Source organism: Lontra canadensis, unplaced genomic scaffold, assembly GCF_010015895.1.
Source record: "Lontra canadensis isolate GAN:19392208 unplaced genomic scaffold, GSC_riverotter_1.0 scaffold94, whole genome shotgun sequence".
NCBI lineage: Eukaryota > Metazoa > Chordata > Mammalia > Carnivora > Mustelidae > Lontra > Lontra canadensis.
In genome coordinates, this window is record NW_022631088.1 from 4338951 (window position 1) to 4362057 (window position 23107).

General features: G+C 44.3%; 1 protein-coding gene across 2 annotated transcripts in view; it reads right to left on the reverse strand.

The window, feature by feature from the left end:
- The window catches only part of BTBD1 (BTB domain containing 1), a 38872-nt gene extending 21111 nt beyond the window's left edge, over nucleotides 1–17761 (reverse strand). Inside the window, exons 1-3 of one of the 2 annotated variants that reach the window (XM_032836985.1) lie at nucleotides 17273–17749; nucleotides 7057–7213; nucleotides 833–938 (exon numbers count right to left, since the gene is read on the reverse strand). In XM_032836985.1, the coding sequence (XP_032692876.1) occupies nucleotides 833–938; nucleotides 7057–7213; nucleotides 17273–17673 (664 nt within the window). In that variant the 5' untranslated portion in view covers nucleotides 17674–17749. Of the gene's footprint in view, nucleotides 1–832; nucleotides 939–7056; nucleotides 7214–17272 lie in introns of both variants that reach the window. The other variant, XM_032836986.1, reaches the window with a different exon arrangement.
- Nucleotides 17762–23107: the final 5346 nt, after the last annotated feature.

The following is a 23107-nucleotide window of genomic DNA, read 5'->3' on the forward strand; positions in this document are numbered from 1 at the left end:
AGTGAACACGCCGGTTCCACTTCACAGCCAAAGCTTTCAAGACGGGGGTGTTCTCCCTGCCCATGCTTTTTTCTGTCTGCCAGCAAGATAGATAATAACAGACAATCACAGATATCGAATATACATTGTGTCCATCATGATGAAGATAGTATTTCAGGTCACAGGCCTGGGTCAGCTCTCTCAGCTCTCCTGTAACAAGAGTCAAACTCCTCCACTGCCCTTAGCCAGTCCCATGCAGCCCGGCTGATGGCTGCACACTGCCCACCCCCCCATCCACTTTTTCCTGTGGTTCCACCTGCCTCGAATGCCCTCCCCTCTGCACTACCCAAATGCTACCCATTCTTCACTGCCCAGATCAGACTCTCCCCGTCAAGACTTTCCTAACGCTATTCAATGGGAGGTAATCATTCCATGTTTTGGATTTGCATAGTGACTATTTTCTATATCTCTAGCTCAGAAAAGGCAAAATCACATTTTGCTGTATACTATCCAGAATTTTCTGTGTCTTAACTCTTAAATTTCACATATGTGTCCCTTGAGTCTCCAATTAGATCATAGTTTCCTTAAGAAAAATCACATCTCACTCTGTATGTCAATGACCCGACTATAATGTTGCACAATGGTATGCATTCATTTTTTTTTTTTTACAAGGTTGTGAAGTAGATACGACCTTTAGGAATATATCACCACAATAAAGCAGCGCTCTTAAGAGACAGGCTTACCCAATTTGATACAAAGTGCCACTTTACAATAACAGCCCATCCGGCAACGAGGCTGACTGACATGGCGTTACCGTCCATAGGCGGCAGAGCCCGCCCACGGGCGCACTTACCGATATCGATGTCGGTAAAGCCCTCTGCGCTGATCGCATCCATCGTGCTTTTGTCTATCGTGTCGAGACAAAGACTAGCAAGCTGAGGTTCATCAAACAATCGAGCCTAAACATACAAAAAGATAGTTATTTTATTTTCATACTTAATTTACTTTCAGACCATACATATTCAAAGTTAACACTGCAAACAGTTAAATAGTTATAATTGCTAATCATGTAAAACACCTATCTTAAATACCATTATAATGTGTACCTATTTTTAAAACTTTCCATTCTGTAGCCAGAAATGACAAGCCAAAAGCACAAAGGCCTTGCTTAGACAACAAGTTCACATTACCACTGGCAACCTTGTTACTTTTCTTTTCATATGCTCCTATATATATACACTGCCTGGTTCTTATACTTATTTTGATCATTACCAAACACTCTAGGTTAGATGAGGCAGATATTACCATCCCATTTTCCAGATGTGGATCCAAAGGTATACTGACTTGCCTAACATGATCCAACTAGTTATACTGTAAAGTCATTACTTAAATCCGAGTTTTAAGATATTTTCACCAAATGGTATCAACTGTCAAGCATACCAGTACAAACAGATTTCTTTCCCCTTCCATTTTCCGTCTTGACTGTGGAGAGAGAATGAAGTACAAGAGTTTCAGAGCATGCGAGATCTGGGTGGCTGAGGAAAAAGCAGGCCCAACAACAGAAAAGCATATAGTCCCAGGACCGAATCCTACACAAGAGAGAGCTACAGCCACGCACAATGATATGAACAAATCCCACAAACACTGACAAACAAAAGAAGCCCCAGCATAAATTGAGCAGAACTATGCTGCAGGATTCCAAAAAAAGCTATCTGGGCTTTAAGAAGTCAGAAGTCAAGCTGATCATGTGGTTAATCAGGGTGCATATTATAATTAACAAAAAAAAAGTTTGGGGCACCTGGGTGGCTCAGTCAGTTAAGCGTCTTTTGGCTCAGGTCATGATACAGGGTCGTGAGATCCAGCCCCACACTGGGCTCTGTGCTGAGCATGGAGCCTGCTTAAAATCCTCTATCTCTTGGGGCTCCTGGGTGGCTCATTGGGTTAAGCCTCTGCCTTCGGCTCAGGTCATGATCTTGGGGTCCTGGGATCGAGCCCCGCATCGGGCTCTCTGCTCAGTGGGGAGCCTGCTTCCCCCTCTCTCTCTGCCTGCCTCTCTGCCTGCTTGTGGTATCTTTCTCTCTGTCAAATAAATAAATAAAATATATTTTTTAAAAAAATCATCTCTCTCTCTTCCCCTCTCTTTGCCTCCTATCCTGGGTTGCTAACTCTTTAAAAGAAAAAAAGATAAAATAAAAACAAAAACAAAAGAACACAAAAATAAAAACAAGTTTAGGGGCACCTGGGTGGCTCAGTGGGTTAAAGCCTCTGCCTTCAGCTCAGGTCATGATCCCAGGGTCCTGGGATCGAGCTCCGCATCGGGCTCTCTGCTCAGCAGGGAGCCTACTTCCTCCTCTCTCTCTGCCTACCTCTCTGCCTACTTGTGATCTCTCTCTCTGTCAAATAAATAAATATAATCTTAAAAACAACAACAACAACAACAAGTTTAAAAGTCAGTCGTGGAGGAAAGGGGCAGAAAATTCAAACTCAAATGAGATTTAAAAACCATTAACACTGCGGGACCTATGTGGCTCAGTTGGTTAAGTGTCTGCCTTCAGGTAAGGTCATGATCCTGGAGTCCCAGGATCAAGCCCCGATTTGGTGGTGGTGGGGGGGGGGGGGGTTCCTGCTCAGCAGGGAGTCTGCTTCTCCTCCTGGCCCTCACCCCGCTCGTGCTCTCTCTCTCTCTAATAAATAAAATCTTAAAAAAAAACCAACAAAATGCTGAAAAAAGATGTGATGATAACAGGTATGCCGATGACCAAGCTTTCACCCTGGCCTAGGATCAGATCTATTTACATTTAACAGTATGGACAAACACAAAACACACGGAAGTATTCACCCCGGGTCACGCAGAATCCTGCTGACAATACTGCCAATTAACTAAGCATTACCTGGCATGACTGATGAGTCTTCATTTATTTATAAAATAAAATCCATTTTCAAGGGATTCAGTAACTCAGATACCACTGAATAATAAACGTCCCTAAACTCAACCGTTATCTTGTGTTTTATGGGGGAAAGAAGAGAGCAATGAAAACAATGGATTAAATTTAAAATAGATAGATATATGGGACCACCTGGGTGGCTCAGTCGGTTAAGAGCCCGACTCCTGATTTTGGCTCAGGTCACAATCTCAGGGTCATAAGATCGAGCCCCACATCAGGCTAGGCATGTGGTGGGGAGTCTCCCTGAGAGTCTCACCCTCCATCTCTCTGTGCCACCCCTCCTGCTAGCTCGTTTGCTCTCTCTAAAATAAAATCTTTATTAAAAAAATAAAAGATAGGGGTGCCTGGGTGGCTCAATGGGTTAAGCCTCTGCCTTCAGCTCAGGTCATGATCTCAGGGTCCTGGGATCGAGCCCCACATTGGGCTCTCTGCTCAGCGGGGAGCCTGCTTCCCCCTCTCTCCCTGCCTGCCTCTCTGCCTGCTTGTGTCTGTCAAATAAATAAATAAAATCTTAAAAAAAAAATAAATAAAAGATACATAATACATGATATATATTTACATACATAAAATATGTATGTATTTTAAGTCAGTAGAATATTTCTTAAAATTATAGAATACTCGAACATGTCTGAAAATGCTATTCCTAGATTATATATTAGCCTTGTATTAATTTGCTTAGTCAAATTTTTCCACAAAAAAAAATAAAATCTGATCTAGGAGGATAAAATTAACTCTTTCTTGTAATTTTCTCTTAGATTTTTTAAATTTAGAAATACTTTCCAAAAAAAGAAATATTTCAAATTTACAGAAAAGCTGCAAGTGAAAAGAACACCCATACACCTTTACCCAGATTTACCCATCTAAATATTACTTGTCTTGTTCCATCATCTGCACTCTCTCTACACACACAGACACATTTCATTTATATACATATTTGTATTTATACATACATATACATATATATATAAATGGGATAATAATGCGTAAGAAAACAGGCAATGTATAGTGTCTGCATGTGTACTTGAGGCAAACTGTTCAGGAATAAATGACACACATTCCTGCCCTTACCCTTAAATACTTCAGTATGTACTTCCTAAGAATAAGAATATTCTCTTATATAACCCATAGTGATTAACTTTGGCAAATAACCATATAATATTTTTACCTACTGTATTTCAATTTTGCCAACGGAACTTTTTTTTTGAGAGTGAGCGAGCACACGCACATGTACAGGGGAACAGGGGGGCAGGTGGGCAGAGGAAGAAGGAGAAAGACACGGAAGCAGACCTCGAGCTGATTGCGGAGCTGGCCCAGGGCTCAATCTCATGACCCCGAGATCATGACCTGAGCTGAAACCAAGAGGTGGTCACTTAACCAACTGCACCACACATGGGCCCCAAACCAAAGTTTTTTTATAACACTTTTCCTTCTGGAAGAGGATCCAGTCTAGGATCATAGTTCATGCATTTTTAAAATATGGAAACTAGTACATTTTTATCAAATGAAATTCTAGTATCAGGAAATATTTTAACGGGCCAACTCAACTATATTTTTAGTTAGTGTTTATGTAAAAACTTGTGTTTCAATTTTTGGTAAAAATTGTTTTATTCAGAATAGCAACATTTCAGTTACTCCTCAGGTTACACAGGTAATATTAAGTTTCCTATGGGATCTAGTGTTGCTACTTAGAGTAAAATACATTTTCCCAAAATTTAGTTTGGGTCTGGCATTATCTCTGAAAAAATATCAGTATAGTTGTTTCACTTCATAAAAAATGTTTTTCCCCTGTCTAACCCATGCTGCTACAGCATACTGGCCTTTTGTGTTAGCATGAAACTGGCACAGGTCCTCTCAAATAAATGAACATGTTCAGTTCAAATGACTCACTTGGCTGAAATAAGAAATTCACATGACACTTTGTGGGCTAAGTCACAGGACCCCACCAATGAACATGTGCAATAGTACTGGGTTCTCAGACCAACAGGGCACTGAAAAGTTCCTTTTTGTTCTCCTAGTGACATGTGTTAACCCTTACTACTCAAAGTGTGGTTCAGAAGCACCGGGGTCCTCTGAAAGCCCGTGAGAAATCCAGACTCTCAGGTTCCACCCTGGACCTAAACTAGAAACTGTACTGTGCTCACAGTTCAGTTTATTGGTCTCTGAATTTTTCATTCAACTTTTAAAATAAAAGTAATTAAGTGATCCTCTCCACATACCTTAAAAGCCTTGGACAGCAGAGAATCTTATGAAAACCTACTGCCATATTAGGTCTTCATCACATACTCGGAGAGGAAGAAATGTAGGGAGACGCTGCCTCATAGTTCTATGACCTTGGTTATTTCATGTCTCTCTGCCTCTATCTCCTTAACCATAAAATGGGGACAGGAAGAAAACTCTCCCCCAGAACACCTGCGCCTCCCAAAGTTACTGCCAAGATGGCACACGAGGGGCTGGCGCACAGGCATCACCCAGTGCGTTCTGCTGCCGTCACGCCATCAATACGCCGCACCTTAGCCACCACCGGCTGAAGGTTGCGATCTTCGCTTTACCACTTGCTGTCTAATGTTAAGTAAGATGCTTCCCTGAGCTTTCATTTCTTCATCGTCCAAAAGGGGGTAACAGTAAATTACAGCAGAGCTGGAACGCACGTAACCGTGGTAATTCTACCATGTGCTGCAGTAAGTTAATGCGCTGATACATGCAAAGCGACCAGCTCAGGGCTGGGCAGGCTACATACGGACATCGGTTCTGAGATTACGTCCGTACGTCAGCATGTTCTTTCTTCCATAACTACACACGTGTGATGACAGAAGATGGGAAAAAAACCAACAATAGAAGGTTCCACCAGACATTCTCTATGCAACAGAACGGATGCAAGGCCGAAACTCTGAGCTTGGGGCTCTGGCCCCAGCTAGCCTGCAGTTCAGCAGCCCAGGTTTTAGCTTTTCCATTTGGAAAATGAAAGGGTTGAGCTAGGGGACATCTGTGAGTAGGTCCAACACTAATACTCAATAGGATTACATATTATCAGCTTAGAATTTTTTTTTCTTTGTCCTCATTTTAACTTGCTTACCCCTGTAAAGACCCTATCTCCAAATCAGATCACATTCTGAGGTGCTGGGAACTAGGATTTCAACACATACATTTTGGAGACATAATTCAGTCCTTAACAAATGGCTATAGGCTAGCTTATAATTTTTTTTTTAAAGATTTTATTTATGTATCTGACAGAGACAGCGAGAAAGAGAACACGACAAACAGGGGGAGTGGAGAGGGAGAAGGGGGTTTCCCGCAGAGCAGGGAGCCCAACACGGGGCTCGATCCCAGGACCCTGGAATCGTGACCCGAGCTGAGGGCAGACAGACGTTTAACGACTGAGCCACCCAAGCACCCTTATCTTGGAATTTTTAAAACAATTCATATAAGGGTACTATAAATTTGTCTAAAGAGAAAAACAGTGATTTATTTATAGCTAAAGTATAAAGTTCAGATTACAGGCATCTAATAAATGCCAAGTAATATGGTAAAGACTGGTTAATGGTTCCATAGATGTGTTCAGTACGTGAAAATCCATCAGCCTGTGTATTTACGGGAATGTGTACTTCTCTGTATATATACTGCCATTTAGTGAAAATGTTTAAATATCAGAGAAAGAGTATTTCATATAAATCTTAAATTTTAACTCCTCCAAGCTTTCAGATTAAGTCCAAAGACAGTAAATCTTAGAACTTTTCTGGACTTGAAACCTCAATTTTTACTCCAGATCCAACAAAAATTAAGACCAAAGATGTCCAGAAAACCTCATGCTATCATCATACTCTCAAATCATACCAAGAACGACAATGGATGTTTATTCCAACTCCAACCATAAAGAATTGTCTATCTTTGAGTCTACTTAACGTAAGGCTTCATTTCTCCACCTATATGATACTGTATGGACTCTAATTTGCTTTTCTATTCTAAAAGCATTACGAATCTGATATAGTTCCCTGAATGGTACTATAAAAATAATTACATATACTTGAAGTTAATGATCTAGAACTAATTCTCCAGGAAATATGAAATACTCATATGTAGTTATACTCAATCTTTAAAACTATGATGATACACATTATTAGCTACATTTACTTACCTGAGTAAGTAACATAAAGGCATTATCTGCCCGAAGATGTTTGGTGAGAAATTCCACACAATGAGCTTCCAGGGCTGGGACTGCATATTTCTTAGCAGTATACAGAGTGGTCATAACTGTCTCTGGGCCAATTTGAACTTCATCTGAATACAGAAATCTGGAAAGCAATTGGGAAATGACAGAGATGGCCATTAATATTTTAGATAAGCAATCCATCAGAGTGAAACCTCTCAGGAATATTTTAAAAGATAATGAGCAAACTGAAAAACAACCTGAGAGTGATATGAGACTTTGTAGGCCACAGGGCATTTGCACATACGTCATCTCATTTATTCTTACTCAGGCCCGAGAGGTAGGTAGTGTCTCCATTTTACTAACGAAACTGAAGTTAAGTGAGATCTCAAGACAGACCCATCTCTCTTAAACCAAATTTTCAGAGGTCTTTTAGCACTCCACCGCAGTTCAGGGCAGCAGTGGTTCACTTATATCTCCTTCACCAAAGGATGTTCATTTAAACAAATGTACAGGTAGCTGAAGTTCACATCTCTAGATGACAAAACATTCATTTATTTGCTGATAATGGTGTCTTGTTATTCTGGGCATCTTTTAACCTTTCATTGTTATTCCCAAACTAGCACAATGCCCGAAGACCAGCATACTGAGTCTTTGGAGGAATAAAACAATTTAATAATATCATAAACGACTCATGTTGTTTTGTGCTTTTGGGTATCTAGGTTTAATTTTCTCTCAAAACACTCTCAGTCCGATACTGCCTCCTCCCAGTTTGCTTCTTCTGTTAGACTGCTGGATAGATCATCTTCACAGAAATGCAAATAAGGCAGAAGATTCTCAGTGAAAGCACAGTTCTTGAGCGATCTTGGAGCTTTTGTCTATCAACTTTAGGCCTCTTTTGTGGCTCCTCAGAGACCCTGTATATACTGCCCGGTTCTCAACTATATACAGGAAGCCGGGAGTGGGGGGCCGTAGAGAAGGATGGCATGAAGAATAAAAATTCCATTTTAGTGGGGCGCCTGGGTGGCTCAGTCGGTTGGGTATCTGACTCTTGATTCGAGCTCAGGTCATGATCTCAGCCATGGGACTGAGCCCCACATTGGGCTCCGTGCTTAGCAGGGAGTCTGCTTAAGATTCTCTCTCTCTCTCTCTCTCTCAAATAAATAAATCTTCTAAAAATTGCATCTTAGTGATATTAAAAACATCAGAATAATTATATGTATATTGCTAGGATCCAAGTCATAAAACAAGAAAACCCATTAATATTAACCCATTAACATTAATGTAAATATGAAAATAAGAAATAAGAAAATAAGAAAGAAAGAAAGAAAATAAAAATAAGAAAACAAGAAAACCCATTAACATTAACATGTCTCAGAACCCTCTACTACACTGGAGTGAAGGAAGGAAGTTCTAACTCATGTCCCCACCCTCTACTGTTCCACGTCCTCTTCTTTCATTCCTGTCTCCATCATCACCACCCGAGATGAAACCCCAGCCCATGACAGCCTCCAGCCTGTCGCCCTAACCAAAATGCCTGTGCTCCTCTAACAACATCTCTGTGCTTACAACTATCTCTAGCCAAGACTGTTCATTCTCATTCTCCTCTATAGCTCAGCCTTCAAAGTGAGGGTTGCTGATTCTCAGGATCACACCATTTTAAAAAATTTTTTTTCCCCAAAACCTTTTTAGAGAGTCAAGTCAACCGGCTGTATTACCTTCATAGTATTTACCTTAAAGTTATGTGCCACATTGTGATGAGTACAGGGAATTAGAAAAAGCAAGTAAGGCATCATCGCTTACAGTCAGGGGAAGGGGGATGAACAGAAAAGAGAGAGAGAAAATCAACATTTGTTGATTTGTTGATTCAACGCTCCCACAAGGCAGGCAGTGGCTATTACCCTGCACCGGGAAGGTGGAGAAACTGTCTACCAGAGAACCCGCTGCTCTGGGCCCAGGCCTGCTTCCAGGGTGAGACTGGCAGGCCCCCCAGGTGAGGGCTGAGTGTTCTCAGGACCTCAGGCTCCGGTTTGAGCCCGTCCCATCACTGCCAGCTCTACAACTGGAAAAACTATCATTGTTGTTCCTTTCTTTTTTTTTTTTTTTAATTTTTTATTTATTTACTGGACAGAGAAAGAGAGATCACAAGTATGCAGAGAGGCAGGCAGAGAGAGAGAGGGAAGCAGGCTGCCCGCTGAGCAGAGAGCCCGACACGGGGCTCGATCCCAGGACCCTGAGACCATGACCTGAGCCGAAGGCAGAGGCTTAACCTACTGAGCCACCCAGGCGCCCCCCGTTGTTCCTTTCTGAAAAGAGAGTGACAGCATTTCCTTCATCATGCTCTCGTGAAGATTAGTATAAACTGAAAAAAATGAAACGTTTTAAATAGTGCCTGACAAGTACTCAGCCTCGGCAAATGCTGGCTGTTTATTTTTACGTTGCTTCATTTCTTCCTCTCTGCTGTTCCCCTCTATGTTTCAGAAGATGTCCGTGCCGTTGTCTTCTGGCCTTCCATTCTCCCCAGGAACACACGCTCACGTTTCAAAGAATTCCTGCTTCTTTCTTAGTCATTCCTCTTCTCCTCCACAGCACTATGTCTTGGTTTCATGGGTGCAAAAATGTCTTCAAGTCTCCGAGGTGATATTGACCAGAGTGCTTCAGGTTCCTTTTTGTTCCCGGGTCCGAGGATCAGCTGCTCTTGGTCTCGGTGGATCACATTCTCACGTCCTCATACGTTAATGATCAATGGTGGTCTCCAGTTCGGCGTTCCAGCAGCCAGTATAGGTTTCCCTTGCTGCTGTGTAGATGGGCCTACTCTCCAGGTAAAACCATCCCCAAAGCAAACAGGCTGGCTGAGAGCTCTGTGTAGGGAGGCTTGTTGACTGGCACCTGGGACCCCCTAATGCCATGACTCTAGCTAGAGTCCCTAAGCTCTCCCAGGCAGTTTGTTCAGTTTATTTAAGAAGAGCCTGCCCGGAGGTTGTCCCTAGCAGTTAGTCTGCAAGAGCTGGCTGAGGGTGCATCTATAAGCAAGCTTTACGTTAACTCCCCGGGGGGCGCCTGGGTGGCTCAGTCAGTTAAGCGGCTGTCTTGGGCTCAGGTCATGGTCCCAGGGTCCTGGAATCAAGTCCTACACCAGGTTCCCTGCTCAGTGGGGAGTCAGCTTCTCACTCTGCCCCTCCCCCTCCACTCAAGCACTATCTCTTGCTTTCTCTTTCTCAAACAAATAAAATCTTTTTTTTTTTTTTAAGATTTTGTTTATTTGACAGACAGAGATCACAAGTAGGCTAAGAGGCAGGTGGAGAGAGAGAGGAAGGGAAGCAGGCTCCCCGCTGAGAAGAGAGCCCATGCAGGGCTTGATCCCAGGACCCTGGGATCATGACCTGAGCCAAAGGCAGAGGCTCTAAACCCACTGAGCCACCCAGGTGCCCCTCAAATAAATAAAATCTTTATTAAAAAAATTAATTCCCACATTTTAGCTCCACCTTCTCATTTCACACATCTCCCTACCAGCCCTGGCCTAGAACCACTGGGGGATGTGCGGGGGGGGGTCTGCCAGGGAAGCCGGCTGCAGCTCCCCGAGCTCTGGATTCTGGGGTCCTGTCACCCCCTCCCTTTCATCAGCAGCACACTCTCAACTGCTCTGTCCCTTTTCCACAGTTGGCTCCCACCCCATCTCCCTCTCCCTCTTCCCCTTCACTCTATCAGATTTAAGAGAAGGCCTACTGCATGCTCCATTCCCTTCTTGAATCAGAAACCTGTGACATTTTAATTTAAAGGGCAAGGTAGGAAGAATCTTTACATCTGCTTTAATTTTTTTTTTCCAGGCAAAATACCAGAGTTATAAAATAAAGAGTAGAAACGTGGGGCCTTTATCACCATTTGCCTTTGTATGTGCCGCAGCAACAAGGAGACAAACGCCCGAGTTGAAGGACATGGTCTTACAGGCATCTGTAACCAGGGGCTTTGTCAGGGAGATGTGAAAAACGTCCTGGAGAAATGTCTGCTTGAGATAAGACTAAAGGATGACAAGAGGGTGGGAAGAACACGCCAGGAACCAGAGAGAATTGTTTTTAGGCTCTTCTATTTGAGATACACACACACACACACACACACACACACACGCCCATTCAAACTGCTTTTATTAAATTCCACTTTGGTAATATACCTTTAGCTTATAGCAAGGAATATTTTAAAGAAACATTTACATCTAAAAACAGACTGAGGATACTGTTGACTTCAGCAATGCCTTCTCTATGAGCAAACCTCACAAGCATTTTCTCGTTGGTCAGATTATCAGATAGAGTTGTGCATTCACTAAGCAGATACTTTGTTTTGTTTTTAATCTGACAAACACTATGAACTGTACTGACTAGCTAGGTTTCTCTTTCTCCGTTAGCTGCTAAACAACTAAAATTAAATTTGTAGGGGTGCTGGGTGGCTCAGCTGATTAGGCAACTGCCTTTGGCTCTGGTCATGATCCAGGAGCCCTGGGAATGAGCCTCGCATTGGGGTCCCTGCTTGATGGGGAGCCTGCTTCTCCCTCTCCCTCTGCCGATCCCCCCACTTATGTTTGTTCTGTCAAATAAATAAAATCTTTAAAACAATTAAATTTAGGGGCACCTGGGTGGCTCAAAGGGTTAAGCCTCTGCCTTCACCTCAGGTCGTGATCTCAGGGTCCTGGGATCAAGCCCCTCATCTGGGATCTGTGCTCAGCAGGGAGCCTGCTTCCCCCTCTCTCTCTCTCTGCCTGCCTCTCCGCCTACTTGTGATCTGCGATAAATAAATAAATAAACCTTTAAAAAAATTTAAATTTCTAGCTTACCTATAGCATGCATTTTTATATTAGCTTCATCTTCGCTTTATTTCTTACCTTTTGTGTTTTTTTAAGATATTTTAAATTCTTTCTGGAGCAATGCAAGTAATAAATGATGTTCATTAACAATAAGAAATGGGGGGGCCCCTGGATGGCTCAGTCAGTTAAGCAGCTGCCTTCGGCTCAGGTCATGATCCCGGGGTCCTGGGATCGAGCCCCGCACCGGGCTCTCTGCTCATTGGAGGGCCTGCTTCTCCCTCCCTCTGCCTGCCGCTCCGCCTACCTGTGCTCTCACACTCTGTGTCAAATAAATAAAATCTTTTAAAAAAAAAAAAAGGTAAGAAATGGAACTCTGTGTTTCCCATACTTTCTATGTGCATTTTTCTACAATACTCAGCTCGTGTGGGCACATGGCTAAGCATTAATCAGTACGTGTTAAGTGACTAGACAATTCAGTACAAGTTTCTATGTAACACAACTGAGGAACCATACTCACTTCTAATGAGAAAACAGACTACTTAAAAATCCAGGAACCATGTTGGTTCATATTTTACTTATAAGTTTCTTACCTTCTATTTAATTATTAAAATTGCTATAATAAAAAAATAAGCCAAGGTTTATAAAATATAATTAAAAATTAGTCAATTACTACAGGTTTTTGTATTTTTTTAGAAAGACTTATCCATTTATTTGAGAGAAAGAGTATGCGTGCGCTGCGGGGAAGGCCAGAGGGAGATGGAGAGAGAGCACCCCCAGTGGAACCCCCACCGAGCGCAGAGCCCAATGCTGAGGGTGATCCCAAGACCCTGAGATCACAACCTGGGCTGAAACTGAGTCAGAGGCTCAACCAACTGGGGCCACCCAGGTGCCCTAATTCTTTGTATTTTAAAATGAACCTTTCAGCCCTCATTTACTACCTTTAAGGACAAGAGCACAAGAGAAATGATACGTCATTAAACTACTCCTTTCCCCCCACCCTAAAGATTAAAGGTTTTCTAACCTAATTTAGGTTATATTTAGTAAAAATTTTAAAAAGCTATGGCAAAAACTTGATCTTAAATTACAGAAAACCATAAGATCGTGCATAAGAACCTTTGGATCACTACTGACTCATTCATTAAGGACTCCCTCTGGGTTGAAACACTTTCTTCAACTTGACTTTCAAGATCCCAGGCTCCTTGCTTTCCAGTCTAATTCACTGACAGCGGTGTCTCAGTGTCATCTTATTCTCCTCAGCTACACCTCCACACAGTGGAGGCCCCCAGGGCTCATCCTGGCACCTCTTTTCACAACTGCATCCCCTCCCTAGGTAACCCCATTTGGTCTTATGGTTTAAAGACCATTCACTCTTAGCTTTCAAATTTATGTTCAGCAAGAAGCTCTTCCCTCAACTCCAGGTTCATATTTCTGGCTGTACTCTTTTTGAATGCCTTAGAAGTCTTCTTGGTTCTACCTTTACAAAATACAGTTAACCCTTAAACAACACTGCCATTAGGGGCATGGCCTCCACTCCCTATCCCCCTCCCTCCAAATGGCTGAAAACCTGCATATAACTCTCCCAAAACTTTACCAGTAGCCTACTGTTGACCAGAAGACATATCGACAACAATTAATACATTATATTGTATGTTGTATTATTATATACTGTATTCTTACAATTGTGTGAGCTAGAGAAAAGAAAATGTCATCAAGAAAATCCTAAGGAAGAAGGGGTGCCTGGGTGGCTCAGTTGTTTAAGCGTCTGGGTTTGGCTTGGGTCATGATCCCAGGGTCCTGGGATGGAGCCCCACATCGGGGCTGCTCGGTGAGCAATCTGTTTCTCCCTCTCCTTCTGCCTCTATTCCTGCCTGTGCGTGTTCTCTCTCTCCCTCTCTCTCAAATAAGTAAATAAAATCTTTAAAAAATTTTTTTAAATAAATGCATTGGGGCGCCTGGGTGGCTCAGTCAGTAAAGCACTGGACTCTTGGTTTCAGCTTGGGTCACGATCTCTGTGGTTGTGGGATCAAGCCCCATGTTCGGTTCTGTGCTCAGTGTGAAGTTTGCTTCAGCTTCTCTCTCCCTCTCACTCATCCTGTCTCTCTTTCTCAAATAAATAAAGTCTTTTTCTTTTCTTTCTTTCTTTTTTTTTTTTTGAGAAAGAAAATCCTAAGGAAGAGAAAATACATTTACAGTACTATACTGCATTTGGTGGGGAAAAAAATCCACGTATACGTAAGCCCACGTAGTTCAAACTCACGTAGTTCAAAGATCAATCATATATCCACAGTCTGACCGCTTTTTATCCCGTCTATCACTCCCAAGCTGGTAGATATAACCCAGTAGCATACCTCTTGCCTGGACTACTGCAAAAGCATCTTAATTCAACTCCCTGATGCCCATTTTATTTCCTCCCCAGTCTAATCTCCAAACAATTGCCCAAATGAGTTTTTAAAAATGTAAACCAGATCATATCACATCCGCACTGAAAACTCTCCAAATGTTTCTCACCACACACCAAAGTCCTTCCACAGGCTATCCAGCCCGGCACAACCTTGTCCAGCCTCTCCTTTGGAACTCATTTTCTACCACTTTTCCCCCGATTCATTCTGCTCAAACAGCACTGGTTTATTCTTGAAGTTCCTCCCGCAGGAGAAATTTAGGACCTCCGACATGCTTTGCCTTGCTTAGAATGCTCCTACCCTCAGAGCTGGATCATTTTTCTTTAAAATATTTATCAGTACTTGACATTTTATCTTTGCTTCTCCTTACTAGATCATAAACTACCTGAGGGCAGGGACTTTGCTTGTTCACTGCCGTATCCAACATCTGAAACAGGGACTGGCACAGGGGCACACAGCGTTTCTCCAATGAACAACGAAGACCATCACTTCAAGGTCAGGCAGATCAAAACAAGCAGGTTTTTATAACATTCACTAATTCAATCTGTAAACATAATGAAAACAGGCCCAAGCTAACTTGTTTTCCCCACTCAGCAAGTACGAACTATGAGACACCTGTGTGTCACACAACAGTAGGTAAGGACAGCATCTGCGCTCCACGGCCGGCCAATACCTTACGGTCCAGGTATCATGTAACAATCAGGCCAGATATCATTTCAGACCAGAATAATGACTGGAATCTGAAGAAGGACAAAAACCAGGACCCGCTGAACACAGGAGAATTTCAAGGACTTTGAAATTAAGTCACTTACTTTCTGTTGACAGGAAAGGACTGAGTGACCACCAGCTTCAGTGAAAACACCAACTAAACATTTTTCCCTCTTCGTTCTTACTCTACCCATCTCTAGTTTTAAAGGAAAAAACTCGGCAGTCTTTTTTGATCAGTGGCTCTCAGATTTAGCTGGTATTATTAGTATTTACAGAGAGTATTAAAAATGCTCTCAAGGCCCCACCTCTAAACATTACAATACTTCAAGGAGGGAGGGAGGAGATCTGCACATTTAACAAGCTCTCCAGGATGCAACGCAGCTAGACCAACAAATCCCTTTAAACACCTATGGTATAGAAAACCAATCCTCCTGTCAATGCCAAACCAAAACCAAAAAGACCTAGATCCTAGCTTTTGAGCTGGCTTTTTTCTCTCTCTTTATAAATATAATTTAACTAAACTACAGAAAATATGCGAAACAAAAAGAAGGAAAAAAAGGCAATTATCATCTTAGCACTCCGATGCTTTCAGGTAGCATTCAGGTGCGCTTCCTTCTCTCCATATCTCTGGGCACGCGCTGGCTCTGCTCCTTCTCACTTTTATTCCCAGCACACACAGCTTAAAGTGCTATGTATTATACAGGTTTCCCATGTGAACAGCGTCACCTAGTCTTCATCAGTAGCACACTCAGTCGCATTACCCCGGCTCGAGGGCCCCTATGGCTGTTTATCTAACCATTCCGTCCAGCTGACTACCTCCTCACTTACTGTAATAATCCAGCCGTAAACATTTTTATATACAACATTTTGTACAGTACCTGAATACTGGGGGGGGGGGGATCTATAGTGCCAAACTATTTTACCACCTCCTTTATCAGAGAGGACTTTTCCAACAGATCTCTAAAATACTGAGGTGGGGCTCCTGGGTGGTTCAGTCACTTAAGCATTTGTCTTGGGCTCAGGTCACGATCCTGAGGTCCTGGGATTGAGGCCTACATCAGGCTTTCTGCTCAGCGGGGAGTCTGCTTCTCCCTCTCTCTCTCCCTCTGCCCCTCATCCCTGCTCTGCTCTCCCAAATAAATACAATCTTTTTTTTTTTAAGATTTTATTTATTTATTTGACAGACAGAGATCACAAGCAGGCAGAGAGGCAGGCAGAGAGAGAGGGAAGCAGGCTCCCCGCTGAGCAGAGAGCCCGATGCAGGCTCGATCCCAGGACCCTGGGATCATGACCTGAGGCGAAGGCAGAGGCTTAACCCACTAAGCCACCCAGGCGCCCCTAAATACAATCTTTTAAAAAGTTAAATATTGGGAGAAAAAGTGCTTTGCTTTTAATTTCCACTTCTTTAATTACTGAGGTTAAACATTCTTTGTTAATTAGCTGTATTTTTCTCTACCTATCTATCCTGCCCTTTATCATTTATGGGATCTTGATATTTTCTACTTGGTTTAAGTTTATATTCAGCTTCCCACTGAGCTTCCTGATTGAGCTTTGAGCCTTCGTGAACTATGTGCCTGTTCACTGGTCTGTTTTTCGCCTCTGTACCAACCAAGACTGTGTTACTTTGGTGACACACTGTCGTCAGGCAGCTAAAACCCTCTCGATGTAATGAAGCACGCATGGTCTTCCTTATGAGGTTGCTGTTACCCTGGCCAGTCACTTGACTTTTCCGGGCCCCGATCCCACTTGTAAAAGTGTGGAAAACACCACCTACAGCTCCCCAACCGGACTTTCCTAAATACAAGCTAATAATGCCAAACGATTGGCTCCCTTCCGTTAACCACAATTAATCAGAAGTCAATGTATTACCCCCAAGTAAGCCAAAAGCAAACGCCTAAGAACACCGGAGGCTGGCTTCGCTTTTAAGCGAATGTGACCTTGTCTGCAGAACCGCGGCGGCAGGAACGGCCGCGCCTACCTGTCCCGGTACTCGCTTCCCCAGGCCCCGACAACTCAGACACACACTAACAGCGAAACCCGAGTCAGGACCTCAAACACACACAAAGGCCCTCGGTCCCACGCGACTTTTCCGCTCTCCCCCTCTCCTCGGCAAAAACCTAAACAAAACTACGTCAGCAGGCCCCGGGCCCAGCTGGGCCCCGCCGCAGCCCCGAGGCCGGGCCCCACGCCCGGAGCGCACCCGAAGGGCTCGCTGAGCGGCCGCAGACGCGGAACGGCGCCCCGACCGCCGGCGGCCCGGAGGCGACAGGCCGGCGCGCGCGGCCAGCGGGGAGCCGCTCACCTCAGCAGCGCCAGGAAGGCGGCGGGCTCCACGTCCGGCAGCTCGATCTCGGCCGACGTGGTGGCCATGCCGCCGTTGAACATGGCGTCGAAGACGGCGCTGCCGGCCGCCAGCACGAAGCGGTGCGCGGGGATGCGCTGCGGGCCCCCGGCGGCCGCGGCGCCGCGGCCCTTCCCCAGCACGAAGCGCACATCGCTCAGCAGCTCGGAGTTGAAGAGGAAGGCGAAGCGCTCCTTCAGCGACGCCTTGGTCGCCTGCCAGTTGTACAGCGGTTCCCGCTGCAGGGGCAGCAGGGGCCCCAGAGAGGACGGCGGCGGCGGCGACGGAGGCCCCGCGGCGCCCGGCTCCGCCTCGGCCCCCGACACCTGCTCGCCTGCAGCGGCCGGCCCGAGCGAGGCCATCCTCCAGCGGCGCGGCTCCTCGGGCTAGGCAGAGAGCTCCCGCCGCCCAGCCGCCATCGCCGACACCGCCCCCGAAGGCCGGCGCCGCCTCGGTGCCTTCCGGGAAAGGCGCTTCCGGCGGCCGCGCACCTCCCCGGCCCCGCCCCGCCCCCGGCCCCGCCCCGCTCGCGGCTACCGGGCGCGCGCCTTCGCCACGCGGGGATGCGGGCGCGCGTGCGACCGCCCGAGCCGGGCCCGCGCAGCGTGGAGTCGTTCGCGGCGGGCGGGGCGTCGTTTTCCGCGTCCGGTGCACCCCTCCCCGGGAGGGCCGACGCACAAGCCCCCGCGTCTCCTCCGACCCGGGGCGCCTGTCCTCGCCTCAGGCCCCTCCTCATCAGCTGCAGCGCCTCCCACGTATCCCGGGGCAGGTTCCTGGGCTGTCCCTTCAGGAGATTCCCGGCGTGGAAATGGGGGGCACCGAGGCCTCGGCAAGGGAGCGCGTGGGAGGGCGGCAGGATGACCCATGGCCCCCCGTCCACAGTAATCTCCAAGTCACCCCTCCGGAAAGGGGCGGAGCTTGGACCCCTCCAGGTCGAGCAGCCCACATTCTTCTGCTCTAGTGTCTCAGCAACTGTCACTGTGGATCACGGAACTAATTTTTTAACGTTTTACAACCCATTGCTAAAAATTAACACTATTTTAGGGCAACCCTTTTGGGTCCCTTCCCTCCCTGGGAACTCTGTACCATCACCTTGATATCACTCAAACCTTGTTTTGGTGCCCACCAAAAATAATAATAAACAACAATATTTGAAATATCAGAAAAAACCCACAACCTCTCAAATGTACCAGAGGTCAAATTGTAGAGGCCGCATTATCAACAATAATTATAATTTAATAGCAGAAAATATGAGGACGCTGCATATGAAAACTTGTGGAATGCAATCAACGCTGAGTTCAAGCTAAAGTATAGCCAAAACCACTCTTTCTGCGAAACTGGAAATAATAAAATGAAATAAAGTAGAGGATTCTGGGAAGGTGGCAGAGGAGGAAACCCCAGGAATCTGTCTCCCCTCCTAGACAGCAGCTGCTGGGAGGATCTGTCTGATGTGGCTATTTTGGCTTTCTGGAGCCTGTTAAAGGCTGGTCATTTAGGGGAAGATTTGGACTAGACACTGCTGTTAATTTCTGTCAATTTCAGTTCTGTGCACAGAAGCAGCCACTCATCCCTCAGCCCCAACCACATGGAAGGGAGACAGCTGCACCCAGCCTGTGGGAGCCACGTGGGCAGAAGGAACCTGCCTTCCAAATATCTGGGCTCCGGGCACTGATTCCTGCTTCTAATCCCAGAGTCCTAAGTGGTGGGCGGCACGTTGTTGAACTTCCCGCTTTGTGGCAAGCATCTCCCTTCTCCAGCTGAAGTAATTTCCACTGCATTTAAAAGACCAGTACCCAATTCACCCTCCTTCATTTTCTCACCATTTCCCCTTTGGGGACACTGAGCTTGTAAGTTCAGGTCCCACCAAGATGGAGGAGCCTTCGTAAAGACAAGAGACTTCCGGCTGAGATTCCCAAAGGGCCATGCTCTAGAAGTAGGGGCTACACACCAGTAGTTAGAGAAAAATTAATTAGCTGCAGCCAATCTTTGACAGATTCAAGGTGCTCTGTACAAGCTGCCATAAGGAGACTAAATCATATTAATCAAGATATATTATCCAGAAAGTCAACATTTTTTTCTTCTACAATGTTGTAGGGGGAAAAATTAAAATTATGAGGCATGCTAAAGAGGCAAGAGAGACAGAGAAGGACCAAGACTAGACAAGAGAATCAGAGCTATGGATGGTTTGGATATTGGATTTATCGGACAAGGACTTTAAAACAACAATGTTTGATATGATCAGGAAAATAGAAGAAAGATGGAGAATTTCAACATTTAATCCATGAAAATGGAGGCTCCTAACCTGAAAAAAAATACTATAAACACATTCATACCTAAATAATGTGTGTTTAATAGCCAAGTAGAGCAGAGCAGATGATGACTATAACTAGAACACAAGTCAGTAGAGGCTGAAATTGAAACACAGGGAAAAGGGCAGAAAATACAGAAAAGAATGTATGTCTGTTAATCGTATGAGAAAGGACTAATATATATTGCAGTATTAGAAGTGGAACAGAGAAAGAGGTGGGACAGCATGTGAAGAAACACTGGCTGGACACTTCCTAGAGCAAGTGTCCCAAGAAAACCAGGTAGAGCTGCATCACTCTCTTGGACATAGCCTGGAAGTCATGCAAGGTCATATCCACTGCATTCCATTAGTTACAGATGCTACTCTGTAATCTGGCCCATCCAGATTCCAAGGGTATCAGAGAATTTGTGGACATGTTTCAAAACTACCACACTACAATAGCTCTGGCTGTTGAACTCCTAGGTATATACCCAACAAAAACTAAAACATATGTCAATCCAAAGAAAATATGGAAGTGTGCCTAGCAGCTTTACTCATAATAAATGGCCAGTGATTCTCAATAGTAGAGTACATAAATGGTGGTATAGTCATACGATGAATGAAAAAGAACAAACCTTAATCCTGAAACAATATGGATTAATTTCATTACTTACTGAGCTAAAGAGCAAGATGAAAATACATCACGATTCCATTTATATGAAACTTCACGACTGGCAAAACTAAGACGTGGTGCTAGGGGTCAGAATAGTGATTACCTTCCACTGGATGGTTGACTAGGAGGGTGGGTGAGGGAAAATTCTGGGTTAACAGAAACTTTCTTTATCTAGAACTGGTGGTAGTTCCATGGGTGTTATTCAGGGTATATATTACTGTGTAAGAAACCAGCCCCAAACCCAACAGTTTGAAACAGTTACTTGTTTTTCTCATGAATCTGTAATGTGGGCAGGGCCTGGCCGGGAATGCTCATGTCTGCTTCACCCAGAATCATCTGGGGTGGCTTGACTGGGGTCTAGAAGATCCCTTTCCAGGGCTCACACCTGTGGCTGCAAGTTGATGCCGGTTGTTGTCTGGGAGCTCAGCTGGAGTTGAGGACCCAGAACCCTGGTTTCTCTTCAAGTGAGCCTCTCCGTGTGACTGGGGCTTCCTCACAGCATGGTGGCTCCAAGGGCACATGGTCGTCAGAGAGAGACAGAGAGAGAGAGCGCGCACCAGGAAGAGGTTCTATCTCCTTCTATGAGCTAGGCTTGACAGCCACACAGAATTTCACCTCCCCACTGAGGTGGTCACAAAGCCCTGCCCAGGTTCAAAAGGAAGGGACTCGGATTCGACTCTTGATGGGGGAGTGGCCAGCCACATTGTGAGAGAGCCACATGGGACTGGAGACCTTGTTAAATCATCTTTAGCAAAGACAGTAGGCTGTAAGTATTCACATATGCAAACTAATGTTAGCTTTCTACTTGGGACTTGTGTCCTCTACTACATGTAAGTTGTACCTCCTGAGAAAAGTAAAATGTGAACGACTTATAAAAGTATATATAGAGATTAAGGCACAGGTGGAGACTGACAATTCGTGCCTTTCTTTCTTGTGTAGCCACTCAGCAAGTGTCACTATCAGTCATTATCTGTTTGATATGTACACTTTTAGACTATTTCTTGTATACTTAATTAAGAACATTCTCTGTCTGTCTACCTGCCTATCCAAGCACATAAACCCATAAATACAATTAAAAAAATAAGAACAGTTTCATATTGTTTCTGAAGCTTGATTTTTTTTTTTTTTTTTTTTTTTTTTTTTACTTAATACCTTGTGGAAATCTTCCCGGGCCATGCAGTTGGGAGCAGAGTGTCTTCAAATGTTCAAAGAACAGATGCTAAATAAATTATCGAAAGCTTAGAGGATGGGTTCCAAATTCACATTATGACATTGACTCTGATACTTAACCCTGAGACAGCTCACAGGAAGGAAGCTACAGATAGACAGACAGACATCAACCAAACACATAGATGGATAGAATATGGGAATCTCAAATATGGTAACAACAAATCACATTTGGCACTAGTGGAGAGCATAATTAACCACAACTAAGTGCAATTTATTCAAATAATTCAGAGGAAGATCCATGTAAAGAAATGGCACTGGTAATTATTACCGCCACTACGGACATCTCAAGCCTAGTATCAAAAAGACGTCTCCATATATTCTTTGACATAATAGTCTCCCCTCTTGGGTATTGATCTGATTTAAATATATTCCCATCTTGGTGAAATGACATAAGTACATGGATATCATGAGAGTTTTATCTGTAATAAGAAGATGGCAATTTCCATATTTTTGGGTGGCTCAGTAGGTTGCGTGTCTAACTCTTCATTTCAGCTCAGGTCGTGATCTCGAGGTCGTGAGAGCCAGCCCCGCATGAGGCTCCCTGCTCAGTGGGGCATCTGCTTCTCCCTCTCCCTCTGCTCGACCCCCTGCTCATTCTCTCTCTCTCTCAAATTGATAAATAAGTCTTTTAAAAAAGAGAGAAAGACCTGGCTAAATTACAGTATACTGGAGCATGATACAGCCATAAGGGAAAATAAATGAGGCAGTATGATATGTACTGATACGGAAGCAGTTCAAGTTATATGGTCCAGTGAAAAAGGAAGATTAAAAAAATAGGGGCGCCTGGGTGGCTCAGTGGGTTAAACACTCTGCCTTTGGCTCAGGTCATGATCCCAGGGTCCTGGGATCGAGCCCCGCATCAGCTCTCTGCTCAGCGGGGAGCCTGCTTCCTCCTCTCTCTCTGCCTGCCTCTCTGCCTCTTGTGATCTCTGTCTGAAAAATAAATAAATAAATAAAAATCTTAAAAAAAAAAAAAAAGGTAAAATGAACTACAGGGGCACCTGAGTGGCTCAGTCAGTTAAGGGTCTGCCTTCAGCTCAGGTCATGATCCCAGGGTGCTGGGATTAAGTCCCAAGTCAGGCTCCCTGCTCAGCGAGGAGCCTGCTTCTCCCTCTCTTCCTACTCCTCCCCTTGCTTGTATTCTCTCTCTCTCCAATAAATAAAATCTTTAAAATAAGCTATACACTGAAATAAGGCAAAATTTAATAGGGCATTATAGTGCATGACAATACTCCTACGTGTTCAACTGTTGACCTTATCCTCTCTCTGCCCCAGTTTCCTTGTCTGTATATTTATTATTACATCATAATAAAAGCTCTATCATAATATCATAGACACAGGCTTTATGGGTCTGAATCTTATACAAGAAATTAATGCAGAATCAAATAGAAATTCGGAGTATGGGTCTTCATTGCACCCAGCCTTTCAAATTTTTGTTTGAAATTACCAGAAAAATTAGAAGAAGTTATAATTGAGGAGATAATCATAACAAAGCACACTTTTTAAAAAAGACTTTATTTATTTATTTGAGAAAGAGAGAATGGGAGACAGCATGAGAGGGGAGAAGCAGACTCCCCATGGAGCTGGGAGCCTGATGCAGGACTCG